The sequence below is a fragment of the Gambusia affinis genome, linkage group LG19 (assembly GCF_019740435.1).
Source record: "Gambusia affinis linkage group LG19, SWU_Gaff_1.0, whole genome shotgun sequence".
NCBI classification, from domain to species: domain Eukaryota; kingdom Metazoa; phylum Chordata; class Actinopteri; order Cyprinodontiformes; family Poeciliidae; genus Gambusia; species Gambusia affinis.
In genome coordinates, this window is record NC_057886.1 from 24,387,170 (window position 1) to 24,404,936 (window position 17,767).

General features: G+C 46.2%; 1 protein-coding gene across 3 annotated transcripts; it reads right to left on the minus strand.

Moving 5' to 3' along the window:
- Positions 1-2,281: 2,281 nt before the first annotated feature.
- On the minus strand, positions 2,282-17,419 carry LOC122821627 (proline-rich transmembrane protein 2). Of its 3 annotated transcripts, none has more exons than XM_044099722.1 (5): positions 17,091-17,419; positions 8,135-8,412; positions 6,402-6,691; positions 6,146-6,278; positions 2,282-6,036 (listed from the first exon to the last, which is right to left on the minus strand). In XM_044099722.1, the coding sequence occupies exons 2-5, from the start codon at positions 8,358-8,360 to the stop codon at positions 6,020-6,022; spliced, it is 666 nt and encodes a 221-aa protein (XP_043955657.1). In that variant the 5' UTR covers positions 8,361-8,412; positions 17,091-17,419; the 3' UTR covers positions 2,282-6,019. The 3 variants fall into 3 exon arrangements, with proteins under 3 accessions (XP_043955657.1, XP_043955656.1, XP_043955655.1); XM_044099721.1 differs by lacking the exon at positions 17,091-17,419 and adding an exon at positions 11,823-12,684; XM_044099720.1 differs by lacking the exon at positions 17,091-17,419 and adding an exon at positions 11,837-12,683.
- Between the last annotated feature and the right edge of the window lie 348 nt (positions 17,420-17,767).

Consider the following 17,767-nt stretch of genomic DNA (forward strand, 5'->3'; position numbering starts at 1 on the left):
ACCCAGGACCGTTCTGTCCCAACTCTGACCCCTGACCTCTGACCCCTGACCTCTGATGTGACTTTGACTGAGTCCCACTTCATAGGGGGCACTGAGAACTGGACCGGGCCAGAATCTGCTGGTTGGTTCTGGTGTCTCTCCTCTCCATTTGGACTTTCTTCTTCTGCTGTTTCTCCAACTTCCTGCTTCAACCTCACCTGGACAGGAAATGTTTTCCTCAGCCTGATTTTCATTGGACGGCAGCAGGATGACCGGACGGACCGGCAGGTGGCGCTGCGGGTCCAGGATGATGAGGATGAGGATGGAACCATGAAACGTTTACTGACCCTTAAATAAACGTAACAAAATCTGCCTGGATTATTTTTTAAATTAAAATTTCAGTTGAAGATGTTCCGGATTCTGGAAAATATGGAATTAATTTTCTGAGGAAAATCATTCATATTATAAATATGAATTTATAACATGAATGATTCCGGCTCCTTTCATCATTTCTGTCATTTTTCAGTTTTTCTGCTGAATCTTTTTTTATATTTCTGATCTAATTAATTTATTCCCTAAAGCAGGGGTATCGAACTCCAGTCCTCGAGGGGCGCTGTCCTGCAACTTTTAGATGTGCCTCTGCTGCACCACACCTGAACAGAATAATTAGGTCATTAGCAAGGCTCTGGAGAACTGATCTACACAAGGAGGAGGTGATTAAGTCATTTCATTCCAGTGTTTTGTACCTGTGGCACATCTAAAACCTGCTGGACAGCGGCCCTCGAGGACTGGAGTTTGACACCTGTGCCCTAAAGTCTATGTGAGCTGTTAGCCCCGGGCTAACCCGTCCCATCATCAGAACCGTCCGGGCGGTTCGGTTCTAACTCAGCCAATCGATCCACTAACTGGATCAGAACCAGCTAGCCGTCTCCTGTGGTTCTGCTGCTTCTTCCAGAATCTCAGCCTCTCTGGTTCCGAGGATTCGGGTGGAAAACGGTTCCTCTCTGCAGCAGCCGAGGTGTCTACTTCAAGGACTGTAGGAAAACTGAGCACCAAGCTCCCAGCTGAGCGGCTGTGCTGCAGCGTAGCTCCGCCTCCTCCTCACTCGGCGCCACCGGAAGTTGTGAGCGTTTTGGTTCAGCATCACTTCCTGCTTGATGCTTCTCTCCAGTGGATTGGAAACGATCCCGATTATTTCAACTGCCGTTTCCACCAATTTATTAAAGTCACTGAATAATTAACTCTAAAGCTAAATAAAAACTAAGTACTGAGTTTGAATCTAAACATTGTAATAAATACGTAACTAAAATACTCCTGGTTCTGTTGGTCCTGGTTCTGTTGGACCGACTCTATCTCCATCCTGTTTATGCAGCCGGTTTATTCTTCCTCTTAATTATTCATGTGTTCATCGTGTTTCTGGCTCCGTTATCAGGACGGAGGCCCGCTGTGCCCCCGCCCCTCCACTCCTCCTTCCTCCTCCTCCCTTGCCAACGGTTGCCATGACAACAGGCTCTCGCCCCAGATGAGAGGCCTGATGTCTTCCAGTGTCTCTCCATGTTCCATCTGAAACTAAAACAAAAGGGTCACTGAACCTGATCTCCGTTCGGACCCTGAGGTTCTTTGCTGGCTCGGTTCATTTGGTGAAAACTTCCAACGTTTGGAGAAAATAGTTTGTAAGAAAAACTCTAAACTGAAATGAAGAGCTGAGGTTTTGATCAGGACAGGTGAAGCTGATTTCAACTCTTCTGTACGTTTATGTTGTGAAGAATAATCTTTATAGTTTGATGGTTGTGTTGGTTAAACACCACGAGCCATGTGTCCTGCTAGCGCTAGGCTAGCACATTAGCATTGGTTGTATTTACCCAGAATGCCCTGCGGTGTAGTCCACTTCCTGCTTTCGAAGTCTCCGGTCCGCTGGACGTTCAGGTTCAAACCGAACCCAGAGTTAACTCACCATTCAGACCTCGCCAACCGAACCGGACTTTGACTATGCAGACGGACTGGAGTCCCACGGACCTTAAGCTCCGCCTCCTTCCCACATCCTTCCCTAACCCAGTTTGTTATCAACATCTGGTATGAATTTTACATCAACAGGTTCATATTCAGAAACAAATGATTCCTCTGGTCCTTTTGTTCCCGTGTGGTGACCAGCTGTCCTCTGATTGGACGGTTCAAATCACCAACATCCAATCAGATTGAGGTCAAGTTATTTTCTACAGATTTCTCCGTCATTACTGGACATTAATAATAATAATCTGAGCTGATAGAAAAGTCATTAATAAATGATTCTGTTTCTGATGAACAAGGCTGAAGGATTTATTCAGCATCATTCACTCATTCATCCGTCAGTTTAAGGCATGCAGAGACTCAGACAGCGCCGGCGGTGAAGCTTCATGCTGGAACCCAAATCATTCGCTACTGAACAGGAAACAGGAGATTAAATACAAAACAGATAGAAATATTAAAATACAGATTCAACTAAAAGAAAGAGGATCGATTCAGCATCAACCCACAGAAATGAAACGTCTGGAGCTTTAGTTCAGAAACAAACAGAACTTTTAGTTTCTGTGAGCTCAGCCTCGTCTGCAGGCCGATGTCTGTGGGTTCATATCGACCCACCCACACTTTACCACTGGATTAGTTTGGACTCCATCAGGTTTCAGAACCTGGACTGACTGCAGATCCAAAACACTCTGACCAGTTGGACTCTGGGCAAGTTACCAACCAATCAGAGCTGGGGCCAATTAGCACCAACACTTAGAGCCAAAGCTAATTAGTAATGGCCTAGTTCAAGGCCAAACTGCTTTGAGACCCTCCCAAATGATAACTGACAGATGGCAGGTTAGTTAAAAAGTTAGAGAGAAATCCGACTCTTGGTTTCTAAAAGGTTCTTTTGGACTTTTCACTCCCCAGAACTAAAAACATCTGATGAAAGAAACTTTTCTGTCCAAATAAAAACTCCAACAGTTTCTCTATTTACACGTCTTGTGCCAGCAGATGGAAGGTGTTCATGTTACAGTCACAATGTTAGCATAACGTTAGCAGCATGCTAACATGATGTTAGCATTATGTTAGCATACAAGCAGCAAAGAGCAGCACAAGAGTTCCAACAACCAGGTTCCAAACTGAGAACAGAACCCAGAACCCAAAGCTGCACATTCTACGTTTCACTTGCATAATGTGGTTAGTAAAGAGGCATGCTACGATCAGAACCGGAGCCGGTTGAGCCGAGCCAAGAACAAAGTGACTAGAGATGTCCAAATGTGACCTGATGGTTCTGATCATCTTCAGATCGGACCAGCAGAAGGTTCTGATGAAGGTCCAGGTTACTTTGTTCCTTCACCACTTTGTGTTCTCTTGTTCCACTCAAACAGTAACGGACCGGGCAGCCTCCTCGGTCCCACCTGGTTTCCACTCAGCGCTGTGGAACGGGTGGTACTGGTGGCACCTTTCATTTGGTTCTAACGGACCAAACCTGCAGGTTCCTGTTGAACAAAGCAAGAAGATGGGAAGCAGCAAAGTAACCAGAACAACCTGAGCTCAACCAGCTGCCAACACCTGAAACCACCGAGGAACAGAACCAACGGGGTTCACCGAGGTCCTCAGGCGGTTCTGTGCTGAGTGAAGGACAGTTGAAGGTAAAAACATTCAGTAATAAGTGTAAACATGCACAGGTGATACGAGATTCTGGTTCTGGTACAGCGAAGTTCATCTGGGTTTAGTCCAAACAGGAGTCCATTAGCAACGTGGCAACATTGGTGTGCAAGAATAATTTACAGTGAGCAACATGAATCCAGTCACAGTAGTGATCATGCAGAATTATTAAATGAACTGATTTTTCCTCAGAGTTTGGCACCAGAAGCCCTGCAGGGCTAACCGCTAACAGCTAACCGCTAACAGCTACCCGTCCAACCGGGGTGGGAGCAGACTGGGAGAAAAACTGAAGATGGACCCAAACGTCAGGCTGATGTGAGACTCCAGAGTTCAGCCACCGTTCCTGTCAGATCCCTCCTCTGGTCGGCAACGACAGCTAGCATGTTTGTAGCTAGTGCTAATCCTAGCGCACTAGTCATAAACGTTAGCGCAGCTAACGCGTGTCAGTGTGTTCAAATTTAGAAAAATGCTAAAGTGCTAAACAAAGAACTAGCTCTGCTATTAGCACATTAGCATAAGTTTTCCCACCACTGATATGAACGTCCAGAAACTCCACGACTGTAAATGAAGAGTTTTTATAGAAACCATTTGAATTCAAATCCTCATAAAGTGTAACTAGAGTTGGAAATGGTTCAATTTCCCTCCTGGCAGCTGGAGATTAAACCTTCAACTTTTTACTGGGGACTTGGAGCTGATTAAATAGAAAGTTTAAATTTGATTTCATTTTTTTACTAAATTGTGATGCAAATGTAAATGAAAAGCATAAAGGAAGGCTTTGGACTGAGCAGGGGTTCTGGTCCAGTTAGCTTCATGTTTCCTGCAGGAAGAGGAAACAGCTCAGCGTTTCTGGGATGAGATGAAGCTAAACTCTGGGAGCAGACACCGACTGCGTCCCTCAGGAGGAAAATCCGATCCGCTCTGATCTCAATCTAGAGGCCCAGAGAGCCGGAGATGCAGAGTAAACGTAACCTAAGCTCCCAAATGAATAGAAGTCCCTGGAATGACTGGGAATAATGTGATCCCAGTCATCGGTTCAGGTCCAGTAAGCGGAGACGCTGCGGTCAGACAGGATCATTAAGAATGGCTGAGGGGCTGACCCGATGGGATCGGTTTCAGAGGTCGACCTTCACCAGTCAGACTGGAGTGAACCTGAGGTCTAACAACCTCAGGCCTTCTCGGGTTTTCTCAGCTTCACCATCTGCTGCTTTCGCAGGATTCAATCAAACCTTCTAGCTTCAATCCAGCTGAACTTTTCTGATTAATGATGAAGAGCCTTCCTCTTCCTCTCGTCTATAAAGAGCAGGTCTAGTCGCTGCAGGATTTCCCACAGCAGCGCCGGTCCTCCTGCTCCGGTTCTCTCCTCGGTTCAACATCCTGGCATGACAAAGTTCTGCAGAGGTTCTGCTGATTAGCCGTCCAGGTGTGTTGGACCAGGGGAAGAGCTTACAGGAGCAGGGTGCCGGCCGCAGAGGACTGACCTTTGACACTCTGGTCTGTGTGCTCTGGCCACGGTGGGGTGAGGCTGGTCAGAGGAACCGCCTGCAGCAGCAGCTGAGCTCCTCTCATCCTACACACTTCATCCAAACTTCATGACGTTTACGGAAGCGGGAGGGTTTGTGACCACGAAGGATCTGAACTGTGTTGACAGCTCAGCTTTGATGAAGTATGTGGGAGCCTGAAGTCGGAGTCCAGCAGGGAGATGTTAGGACCTCTGGACTTCAGTGACCAGTGGCTCGTTGACGTCTTAAATTCAGCTGATTTCATGAGGACGTTTTGACTCACTGTAAACTTAGAGGTGCTTCTGATTTAAGATGGACTGATAATCCAACTCTGCCTGACGGAAGTCCAGAACTGAATCATGAGTCGGTTCTGGACTCAGTGGCTGAAGGAAACCCGACGTTTGGGTCAGAGGAAGGTGGAAAGGTTTGCTACCCTTGACCTTGTTGTCCGTTTCTTTCCCACCTTCACAGTAAAAGTCTTGATCCATCCCCAGTTCAAAGTTTCATAGCAGCAGCATCGCCCAGTTTTACAACAACTTAGACCATTTTGGCACCAGAACATGAGATCCAGCAGTTTGCTTCAACGCCAATAATCCCTCTTCCACAGAGACAAACGTCCGATTCCAGGATGGTGGGAGAGAAGCGCGTCGGATCGGGAGCGAAGCTGGAACCGCAGAGGGATCCGTCGGTCAGCGTTGGGACAGAGTTGGCTGGTTGTGTTGGAGGTAGAGCGTCAGGCAGATCATGCTCATCGTCGTGCAGAAAGAAAACCACAAGCTGGAACAGAAGTACGATAGTTTTTCCATCTGGTAAAAGTGGATGGGAACGATAGTGCTTCAGAGACTAGCCGGCGCCATATTGGTCTGGATCTGGTCCTGAAGATTTCATCAGGATTTTAAAATCCCTGCAAAACAAATAGAAGAAGAGCTGACATTGATGCTTCCAGAGGGAGTTTGGGTTGAGTTCTGGGCAGAAAGGAGGCGGACTGTGGGAAGGTGAGGTTCCATACTTACGTCCCCAGTTGAAGGCGATGGCTGCAGCGATGATAGCGATTCCCCCTAAAATGGAGACGACAGACAGCACCAAGGCGTTGCGACCCAAACGGCGGGCTCCGTCCACGTTGCCCTGCTGTAGACTGTTCCGAGACTGAAGGAAAACATGAACCAGGTTCACAGAAGAACCAACGTGACCAACCGTCTGCAAAGCATGTTTGGCTGTTCTTCCATGAATCCTGGGATTCATCAGCCCTTCCTTTGGGAAAAGTCTTACCATGATGGAGAAAGTGAGCGCTATGATGTTGATGGGCACCAAGGGGCAGAAGCAGGACAGGATGGCCAGGATCAGGTAGTCCCTGGGTTTCGATCCGTCCCCAGTGACCTCTGTGATGGTACTGGGCTGGCGGGTGAGCGAGGGCCTCGGTGAGCCCGCCGCCAACGAGCCGGACCGGCTGCCCAAGCGAGGTTTGCCATTAATGTGGCTGCCTGGCTTAGCGTGAAACTTGGGCGACACAGAGGACACTGTGGGGGAGGTTTGAGCCACGACAGGAGCAATGCCGTTACCTGGAGGACGACAGACCAGAGCAACAGAACTCTCAGAGACTCGGGTCAGGTGAACAAATCCTTAAGCCTGAGAGGCTTAATGTCAGCACTTCAACCTGGTCCAGTATTTTGTGTAAAGGTTGATCCAACCGAGCCGACGCAGGCTGGTATGTGTTGCTGGCGACAGTTTAGGAAGACCTGAGTGGTTTGTAGTTGTTTAGCAGAGAAAGACTCTTTAAAAGCGTCTTTATTATTTTAACGGATAATGTCAACAAACATATCAGGTGACCAGTAACAGCGGTCACCTGATGGACAGCTGAGAATCAGAATAATGCTGTAACTTTTATACTCAATGATCATTTCCATGGCAACATCAATGTTTATTTACATCTTCTAAAAGGAGACAAACTATCCATTCATTTTCTAACACCAGGAGGAGCTGCTCAGTCTGCCGCAGACACACACACACACACACACACACACACACACACACACACACACAAACCTAGGGAGAATGGGAACATGCAGACTCCATGCATGGAGTCTGCATGTTCCCGGGCCGGGAATCGAACCCAGGACCTTCTTGCTGCAAGGCAACAGAGCTACCAACTGCACCACTGTGCAGCCCCGGAAAGAAACAAATTTTTATGGCGGAGAAAGTAAAAGAAGCAGCTCTTCGGTTTCATCAACATGCTTGAGATTCTTATTTTGAAATAAGTCAGGAAACAGCCGGTTTATCTTCCTGTGTTGACTGTTGGACAAAGATGTCTGACCGATGCTCCTTACACTTTCAACTCATTTATGTGGCAACATTTTATGTTAAAAGAATCAGCAATGAGAGAAAGGAATGGCTATCCCTCAGCTGCTAGCGATGCTAAAGCTAGCATCTGATCATGGCTAAACTAGACTAGCTTTTAAAAATGTTATTTGGACATCTTTAGTTGAAAACTGCAGTAGTGTCTGGATTAAACCTGCGTAATCTTTAGTCTGTGAAAATAAGAAAATGTGACCCCTAGTTTTCCCACGATTGTTTTTGTCTTGTCCTTTTAGCTGGACTCATTCCTACTTGGAAAAGATTTAGAACTCACAGGTAAAGTGTAATTTTTTATTTGGCAACAAACATTGCCTAAAGGCACCTTACAAACCAAATGGTGTGGTGTCAATGCCTCTAATTTTCACTGACTCTAAAAATATACAAGCACCTAAAAGTTCTAAAATCCCGGACAAGCCCCCAAATATATCTAGACCAGGCTCATAGGCTATAGATTCAAACAAATCTGAAAGTTGTTTACATCTTTCATTTTCATATTTTTATAGCATAGCTTTGAACAGTAAGAGTTCATCTGTGTGGCCTTTAAGTGATTAGCCAGTTAGCTGCCAGTCTCATCCCTCAAACGTCTGAGCGAAGTGTCTCAGTCTGATGTTTTATTTTTACCAGCAGCTTCTGATGAGAAATGAACTTACTGGTCTCTGTGACCTCACTGATTACTGTCAGGTGGTCGACTGATTTCTCTCTTTCTATTGGTCGGCCCTCTGGAGCATCTGATGTTTGCTGCTCTTCGGCGGCCGGCTGAGGGGCGGTGGCCAGCTGAGGGGCGGCCTCTCCCTCTGGCTGTGAACTCATTGGCTCCTCTGGCTCCTGCTGGGCCGCCATGCAGGTTTCTGGGGCGCCACTGGGACTGGTGGCCATCAGACTGGTCAAGCAGCGGTCTGGTGAGGAGGAGCTGAAGGCAGGGATCGTTCTGGAAAGGATTGAAGAAGAAGTCAGAGGTCAGGCCTGGAAAACTTGCAAATGTAAAGCTTTGGTATAGAACTGATGGATTTTATGGACACAGAACCTCCATCAGCACCAGGCTGAACAGAAAACAAGAAATGAGTGAAACAGATTTATTTACTTGTAGTCAGTGCTGCCATTTGTAGAAAAAGCTGAAATTATGTTTCCTATCAACACCATTAATTATAGACTGAAAAATGGAGGCAGAAGCAGATTACAGCAAAACAGGATGATGAGACAAATATCCTGCCATCAGCGGCTGGCCGGGCCGGCAAGGTTCTGTTGATCTCTGCTGAGTCGAACAGGTTCACCAGAAATAACCTCTGAATCTGAGGCAGTTCGCTCCTCTAATCAGAATTTACCCAAATCTACTCAGCTGTGACCACTAGGGGGCAGTCTTAGCGTGTTGGAGGGTTTTGCTGAGCAGTTGCTGCTTTGACAGGAAACCCATCCGGTCCTGATGCAGCAGAACGCTGCGACGTCCACACCAGTGATCCCAGTAAACATGAACCAGTCAGAGTTGGGAACACGACTCGGACCTGAGTGGAAAACATTTCACCATGTTTCCTCCTCTGGTTACTGAAGACGCAGCAACGCAGCAATGTAGCAACGCAGCAATGTAGCAACCAAGCAATGTAGCAACCAAGCAATGTAGCAACGCAGCAATGTAGCAACGCAGCAATGTAGCAATATAGCAACGCAGCAACCCAGCAATGTAGCAACGCAGCAACCCAGGAATATAGCAACCCAGCAATGTAGCAACGCAGCAACCCAGGAATATAGCAACGCAGCAATGTAGCAATGCAGCAACGCAGAAACCCAGCAATGTAGCAATGCAGCAACCCAGCAATGTAGCAACCAAGCAATGTAGCAACGCAGCAATGCAGCAATGTAGCAACGCAGCAACCCAGGAATATAGCAACGCAGCAACCCAGCAATGTAGCAATGTAGCAACGCAGCAACCCAGCAATGTAGCAATGTAGCAACGCAGTAACCCAGGAATATAGCAACGCAGCAATGTAGCAACGCAGCAACCCAGGAATGTAGCAATGCAGCAATGTAGCAATGCAGCAATGCAGCAATGTAGCAATGCAGCAACCCAGGAATATAGCAACCCAGCAATGTAGCAACGCAGCAATGAAGCAACGCAGTAACCCAGGAATGTAGCAACGCTGCAATGTAGCAACACAGCAACCCAGGACTGTAGCAATGCAGCAATGTAGCAATGTAGCAACGCAGCAACCCAGGAATGTAGCAACGCAGACATGTAGCAACGCAGCAACCCAGGAATGTAGCAACGCAGCAATGTAGCAACGCAGCAACCCAGGAATGTAGCAACGCAGCAATGTAGCAACGCAGCAACCCAGGAATGTAGCAACGCAGCAATGTAGCAACGCAGCAACCCAGGAATGTAGCAACGCAGCAATGTAGCAACGCAGCAACCCAGGAATGTAGCAACGCAGCAATGAAGCAACGCAGTAACCCAGGAATGTAGCAACGCTGCAATGTAGCAACGCAGCAACCCAGGAATGTAGCAACGCAGACATGTAGCAACGCAGCAACCCAGGAATGTAGCAATGCAGCAATGTAGCAACACAGCAACCCAGGAATGTAGCAACGCAGCAATGTAGCAACGCAGCAACCCAGGAATGTAGCAACGCAGCAATGTAGCAACGCAGCAATGTAGCAACGCAGCAACCCAGGAATGTAGCAATGCAGCAATGTAGCAACACAGCAACCCAGGACTGTAGCAATGCAGCAATGTAGCAATGTAGCAACGCAGCAACCCAGGAATGTAGCAATGCAGCAATGTAGCAACGCAGCAACCCAGGAATGTAGCAACGCAGCAATGTAGCAACGCAGCAACCCAGGAATGTAGCAACGCAGCAATGTAGCAACGCAGCAATGTAGCAACGCAGCAACCCAGGAATGTAGCAACGCAGCAATGTAGCAACGCAGCAACCCAGGAATGTAGCAATGCAGCAATGTAGCAATGTAGCAACGCAGCAACCCAGGAATGTAGCAATGCAGCAATGTAGCAACGCAGCAACCCAGGAATGTAGCAACGCAGCAATGTAGCAACGCAGCAACCCAGGAATGTAGCAACGCAGCAATGTAGCAACGCAGCAACCCAGGAATGTAGCAATGCAGCAATGTAGCAATGTAGCAATGCAGCAACCCAGTAATGAAGCGACCCAGTAATGCCACAACATAGCAACGTAGGGTTAGGGTAGCGTCTATAACTATAGATCTATAGAACACAGATAGGTAGCGTCTATTACTATAGATCTATAGAACACAGATAGGTAGCGTCTATAACTATAGATCTATAGAACACAGATAGGTAGCGTCTATAACTATAGATCTATAGAACACAGATAGGTAGCGTCTCTCACAGAGCCCAGTCTCTGCTGGTATTGGAGGAAAAAATGGAAAATTTGAACTTTGCTATTTGCTGCCAAACATAAAAAGCAACTTTCAGGTTTTGGACGTTGAACTTCTTTTGCCTGCAGCAGAAACTGAAGTAAATGTGAGGATGGATTTTTATGAACCTTTAATGATTTTAGGATTTTCCATCCTGACTCTCAGCAGTCCAGAAAGACCAGCGGGCCGCTGGTGGCCCGGTTGGTACCAGAACCAACGACTCCCACAGCAATTAACCTGCTGGTTCTGCTCAGCTTCGGATCGAGGATAAAAGTACCGGACTTATCAGAACCAGGGGAGACTAACAGAACTGACCTCTGGTGTCTGGACCAGCAGGGAACTGCTGGTCGCCCCCCAAAATTGGCGCCCTGGGCTGCTGCTCTAAAGTCAGAAACCAGTCCCAGCTGTTTCCACTTAAATCCCGTTTGTGTTCATTAAATTCTTTAAATCATTTTTCAGCAGGAACAATCTTCAGTTACATTTAATATTCTCAAACATTTCATTCATATTTGAAAATAAATCAAATATATTTTTTATTAAATCAAAATTGTTGCATTTGATTTAATTGTTCCAACATGAAAAAACATTTTAAATATTATATCATAATTTTAATAAGGCGCCATTTCAAAACAAACATCAAGAGAATAAATTTATCGGCGGATGGATCTCCTGGTTCCAGCAGGACCAACTGGACCGGCGCCAGACCGCCTGCCGCTTGCAGCACGTTCTAGAACCCGTCAAGGACCGAGCATCTGAGGTCCAGTTCGACCTGAACGGAACCAGCAGAACCGGAGGAGAGCTGAGCTGCGGATTAATATTTCATAAACGAGTCAGAACCTTTCAGCCGATCAGCCGCCGAGAGCCGCAGGCTGAGACAAAGGCGTGACACACCCACCCAGAACCAGCAGGACCGGGACCGGGACCGGGACCGGAACCAGCAGCAGGTTCTCTCACCTCTGGAAGCTCACCTGGTTCACTCCACAGCCAGCAGCAGGGTGAGGCTCATTGTGTCTCTGCAGGGGGTCCACAGGGTCCGGCAGGTTCGGATCCAGCAGCGGGTCTGGAAACTGAAGTAAATGTGGAGAAAAGCAGCAGGACGGAGGATCTCAGCTCCTCTCGGGTTTCTGTCGATGCAGAGAATCTGCAGCAGCTCCAACACTGCAGGGGGGAGTGTGTGTGGGCGTGTGTGTGTGTGTGCGTGTGCGCGCGCGCGCATGCGTGTGTGTGTACAGTAACTGCTTTCTTTCATTCTCTGAATATTAAGCTTACACAAATGCATGATGGAAGAAGATTTCAAAATAAAAGCCTGTGAGGTCCCTGTTCTTCATCAGAGTCTTCTTCAGCTCTCAGGTGGGACAGCCTGTCCACTGTCCCTCATGTCCTCCATGTCTCTGAGTCCAGTTTATGTCCAACCTGAGGCTGGTGGAGGTTCTGGGTCAGTTTAGGTCAGCAGAGTGGCCTAATCAAAGCTGATGTTCTCATCCATCCCTCCCGTCAGTGAGAGGAGGTTCTCCAGAGTTCTGACCCAATAAAGCACACCACACTTTTCAGATTGTTGTTTTAACTTTTTAAAGGCACTAATTATTTTATTCCCTCTGTTATGTTCTGTTATTGCATGAAAAGGACGGAAGGGGGAGCTCTGGAGATGTATAATGCTGTATGTAGAGAAGAAGAGAGAAACGCGGGAGAGTAAAGAAAGAACTGAAGCTGAACTACGTCTGATGCTGCTTATTTCCTACCTTTTCAATATAGCAACACCACAACATTGGCGACGAGGATGTCTATTTCTGTGCCTTTACCTGTTCCGTTCATGCCATGCCCAGGTGAACTAGCATTGCCATTTCTAACATGGTTGAAAATGTTCGACAACTACATGCTGGTGATAGCTGCGTCGGGGGATGCCTGGCCTGATGCCAGAAAGCGCGCGGTCCTACTTCATGCCCTGGGTACAGAGGGCCAAAGGCTTTTCTACACCCTGCCGAATACCGGAGACACGTTTGCTACTGCTATTGCTGCCCTAAAAGAACATTTTGTGCCGAAGGTGAACGTTATTGCTGAACGTCACAAGTTTCGACAACGAGCGCAGAGACCGGATGAGACGGTAAATCAATTCTTAGCTTCTTTACGGAGTTGGCTGCTACCTGTGATTTTGGGAACATGGAGGAACAAATGCTACGTGATCAACTGATCGTGTTGTTAATACTCGCATAAGAGACAGATTATTACTTGAACCGGACCTAACACTTGTTAAAGCTACTACATTGGCGTTGCAAATTGAAAGTGGATTAAGGGATGCTAACGTCCTTTCTGATGCTACTACTGCTAGCGCTTCCGCTCCAGTGAGGGCCGTACAAAAGCAACCAAAGCCAAGCCGCCGTTGGGACACGAAGAAGAAGCCGCCGGATCCTGCTCCTGCCACGGCTCAAGCTGCTGGTAACCGTTCCTGCTTCCGCTGTGGATCTTTCAACCACCTTGCTAACAAACCTTCGTGCCCTGCTGCTAAAGTGTCATGCAATAAGTGTGGTAAAGTGGGACATTTTTCACGAGTGTGCCGTTCGACTCAAAAGGAGGTACGTGAAGTCATCGTTAATGAGCCCACAGTTCTTTACATGAACAATACAGTGCAAGACAAGATCCTCTGCACAGTTCAAGTGACTGTTAATGGACTATGCAAAGATGTTGAGCTGATTGTGGATACAGGCTCATCGGTGTCTATTATACCAGAGAACATTTACCACACCCACTTTTCAGAATGTGCGCTAACTGAACCTACCTTTGCTCTTGTTACCTATGCAAAAGAGAGAATTTCTGTAAAAGGGTGCTTAAAAGCTAACATTTCTCATGATAGTCATTCTACTGCAGGTACTCTTGTTGTTGTTGAGTCAGGCGCTGCTCTTCTTGGCTTAGATTTGTTTCAGGCATTACAAATGAAACTTGAAGGAAGAAAAATTGTTACTACTAGTACTCTTCCTACTCCCACAGTTCAAACTGCTGTGCCAGAGACTGTATCAGCACATGCTCCAGAAGTATCAGTTCAGGAAGTTGGCTATGCTAAAAACTTTATACATAAAGTACATATACTGCCAAATGCTGTTCCAGTGCATCAAAAACTCAGGAGACTTCCATTTTCAGTAAGACAAGCTGTTTCAGAGGAGCTCAAAGACCTCCAGGATAAGGGCATCATTGAACGTATTGATGCTTCTCCTTGGGTTTCTCCCATAGTCGTGACACAAAGGAGAGATGGGGGAAAGCCACGCATGTGTGTTGATTTAAGGGAGCCAAATAAAGTCATTGTTGCTGATTGCCATCCATTACCACACATGGATGAACTGTTCTCAAGTCTACGTGGGGCTACTGTTTTTTCCACGATTGATCTAGCCTCTGCCTACCACCAAATGCCTCTGCATCCTGAAAGTCGTGATATTACAGCGTTTATCACTCATGATGGACTTTTTCGTTTCTGCAGAGTTCCGTTTGGCTTAGCGTCTGCCCCATCAGCGTTTCAAAAAATGATGTCGATCATTCTTAAAGGTTTGCCAGGTGTACAAGCATACCTGGATGACATCATCTGCTACGGCTCTACACAAAGAGAACATGATGAAAATTTAAGCAAAGTGCTTCAAGCCTTGACTGACGCCGGACTCAAACTAAACATGCACAAATGCAAATTTAATCAACCTTCACTGAACTACCTGGGTCACACCATTTCAAAAGAAGGTCTTCAACCGGATCAGGATAGAATCACTGCTGTGATCCATGCTCCAGCTCCGCACGACACGTCTTCTCTGAGATCATTCCTTGGTCTTGCATCATGGTATAGTAAGTTCATTCCAGATTTTGCGACTGTCATTGAGCCACTACGTGCAGTGCTCAGAGACTCCACAGTTTAAGCTTCAAGTGGACAACAGAAGCACAGTTTAGTTTTGCTTCACTTAAAGAAATGATAGTCAACAGTCCTGCCTTAGCTCTGTATGACCCTGAGTTAACAACCTATGTTACTACTGATGCTTCAGATTATGGGCTGGGCGCGGTGTTAACTCAACTGCATTCGGATGACAGTGAGAGAGTTGTCGCTTTTGCATCCAGAACTCTTTCTTCTACAGAGCGCAAGTACTCCACGGTCGAGCGTGAAGCTCTTGCCTGCGTTTGGGCTGTGGAAAGGTGGAGAACCTACCTCTGGGGTCGCTGCTTTGTTCTTCGTACGGATCACCAAGCACTCACGACTTTACTCACCTCTAAAGGTTCTGGCCGTGCTGGACTAAGGATTGCCAGATGGTCCGCTCGACTTCTCTGCTTCACGTATGACATCACCTATCGTCCAGGACATCAAAACGTCACTGCTGACTGCCTGTCCAGACTACCACTAACTGCTGAAACCGAGGCAACAGAGGAACCTGACATGATTGCAGCTGTTTTTAAAGAGTCACTGTGTGCCATTTCTCTTCCAGAGTTCACTTCTGCCAGTGAAACCTGCCCAGAACTGTCTCTACAACCAGATTGCAAAAGGTTGGCCTAAATGCAAAAAGGTCTTCCGGAGAACCTTGCTCCATACTTTCAGATACGACATGAGTTGTCAGTTCATGGCTCACTGATATTGAGATTGACAGACCGACTAGTTGTCCCTGCTTCTCTGCGTACCAAAGTTGTTGATTTAGCACATGAAGGACATCAAGGCATTGTCCGTACCAAGCAGAGACTGCGTGAACTTTTCTGGTGGCCACAACTGGACAAATTTGTACATTCTGTCATTGCTTCTTGTGTTAACTGCCAGTACAGTGATAAGGTAGCCATAACTGCTCCTGCTCCACTTACTCCAGTTGAATTCCCTAGTAAACCATGGGAAAAAGTTGCAATAGACATTACAGGTCCATTTGAAAATGCCACATGGGACTGCCGTTATGCTATTGTACTTACAGATTACTACAGCAAATGGCCTGAGGTTGCATTCACTTCTACTGTTACTACAAATGTCGTCATTCGCTTTTTAGCCACTGTGTTCAGTAGAGAAGGTAATCCGATGTACCTTGTCTCAGATAACGGTTGTCAGTTTACTTCTCATGCATTTAGTAATTTTCTGAGAGAGAGAGAGATACAGCACTTAAGGTCCAGTGTATACTACCCTAAAGCAAATGGTGCTGTGGAAAGATTTAACAGAGTACTTAAGGACTGCATACAGACATCTGAAAGAAGTCACAGCTCATGGAAAGACGCTGTAACAGAATTCCTGCACAGTTACCGAGCTACTCCTCATGCAACCACCGGAGTAACCCCATTTGAGCTACTGAGAAACAGAAAGATGCGCACAAAGTTAAACATACTCCCAGTAGAACTAAAATGCAAAACACATACCCAAATACAAAAGAGGGTGAAACAAAAGCAAAATAAAATGAAAGAATACACAGACAAGAAAATGAGAGCTAAAGTACCAACAGTCAAAGTGGGTGACACTGTTCGTGTCCGCAGACCAGAGCACGTTTCCAAAGGATCTTCAAGATTTACAGAACCACGGACTGTGATGAAGAAACTTGGGCAAAACACTTTCTTACTAAGCGACGGACGCAAGTGGAATGCTTCAAAACTTGCACACTTCCCAAAACAAACCTTGGCTGGTTCAGAACAAAATAGCGATAATGTATTTGATACCTTTGCACTGCCAGAAAATATTAATGAATCTGCTGCTGCACTTAGAAGAAGTCAGAGATCTAGAAATCCACCAAGATGGTTGACAGGCTTTGTAAGATAAAGTGAAAATTTATGTAAATCACTACTGTTCAGACTGATATTAGCATTCTATAAGACAAGTAAAGATATACTACTCTTCTACTAAAGTAAATACAAAAAAAAATAATAGAGGTTTAAATGTTTATACTGTGATTCTCATCATTAACAGTGAAACTGCTAATTTTGTTCTAATGCTGACATTCATTTAATGTACTGTTGCTGCCTTAGCTAATATGGTTCGTAAAATTTTCAGATTGCTGTTGGTTTATTGAAATGGTAATTTTACAAACTTAGCTTCCTGCTGTGAGTTATACAGTGCAAATGTTACATGTAAGTAATTGCTTCAGGAAAAGGGAAATGTTATGTTCTGTTATTGCATGAAAAGGACGGAAGGGGGAGCTCTGGAGATGTATAATGCTGTATGTAGAGAAGAAGAGAGAAACGCGGGAGAGTAAAGAAAGAACTGAAGCTGAACTACGTCTGATGCTGCTTATTTCCTACCTTTTCAATATAGCAACACCACAACACCCTCCAAGTTCTGCCCTCTGTCGTTTCGACTCGAGGTCCCAGGGAAACGCACTGGAGACCAGAGTTGGACCGGACCGGACCAAACCAATTCAGACCAAAGCCGACAGAACCACAGACTTCCGAACAAATAACCAGGGAGTGAAGTTCTAGCGGCCCAAGTTTGTTTTTCTCTATCCGGAACCTCCGGGTCGGTCTGGACGTCCAGAACCCCGACCAAACTTCACACAGTTTGTCTGGATCCATTAAATGCCTGGAGAACCGAGACCGAACCGGGACCGAACCGGGACGAGGTTCTAATGGTACAATGAAGCAGTTAGACTGTCTGAGCTCTGATCAGCCTGGGCTCTTATTTTGGTATTCTACAGGAAGTGTTGATCGTGGTTTGTCTGCAGTTTTAGTAAACGTTGACCGCCACCTGGCGGTCATTGGGGGAACAGAAAACAGATTTTTCATGTTTTATTCACTATTTCTAGAACTAGTTTATTTTGTCCTGACACATTCGCAGCGGATTTAACAGATTTTACTGTCAAATTAGAGAAATTTGAACCCAACATGAGAGATGAATTCCAGATTCTGTTAAATCTTAACAACGAGGAGAAACCAGTTGAAGAAAGAAGCTAATGCTGGTTTTACTGGTGTGACCTGAGTTT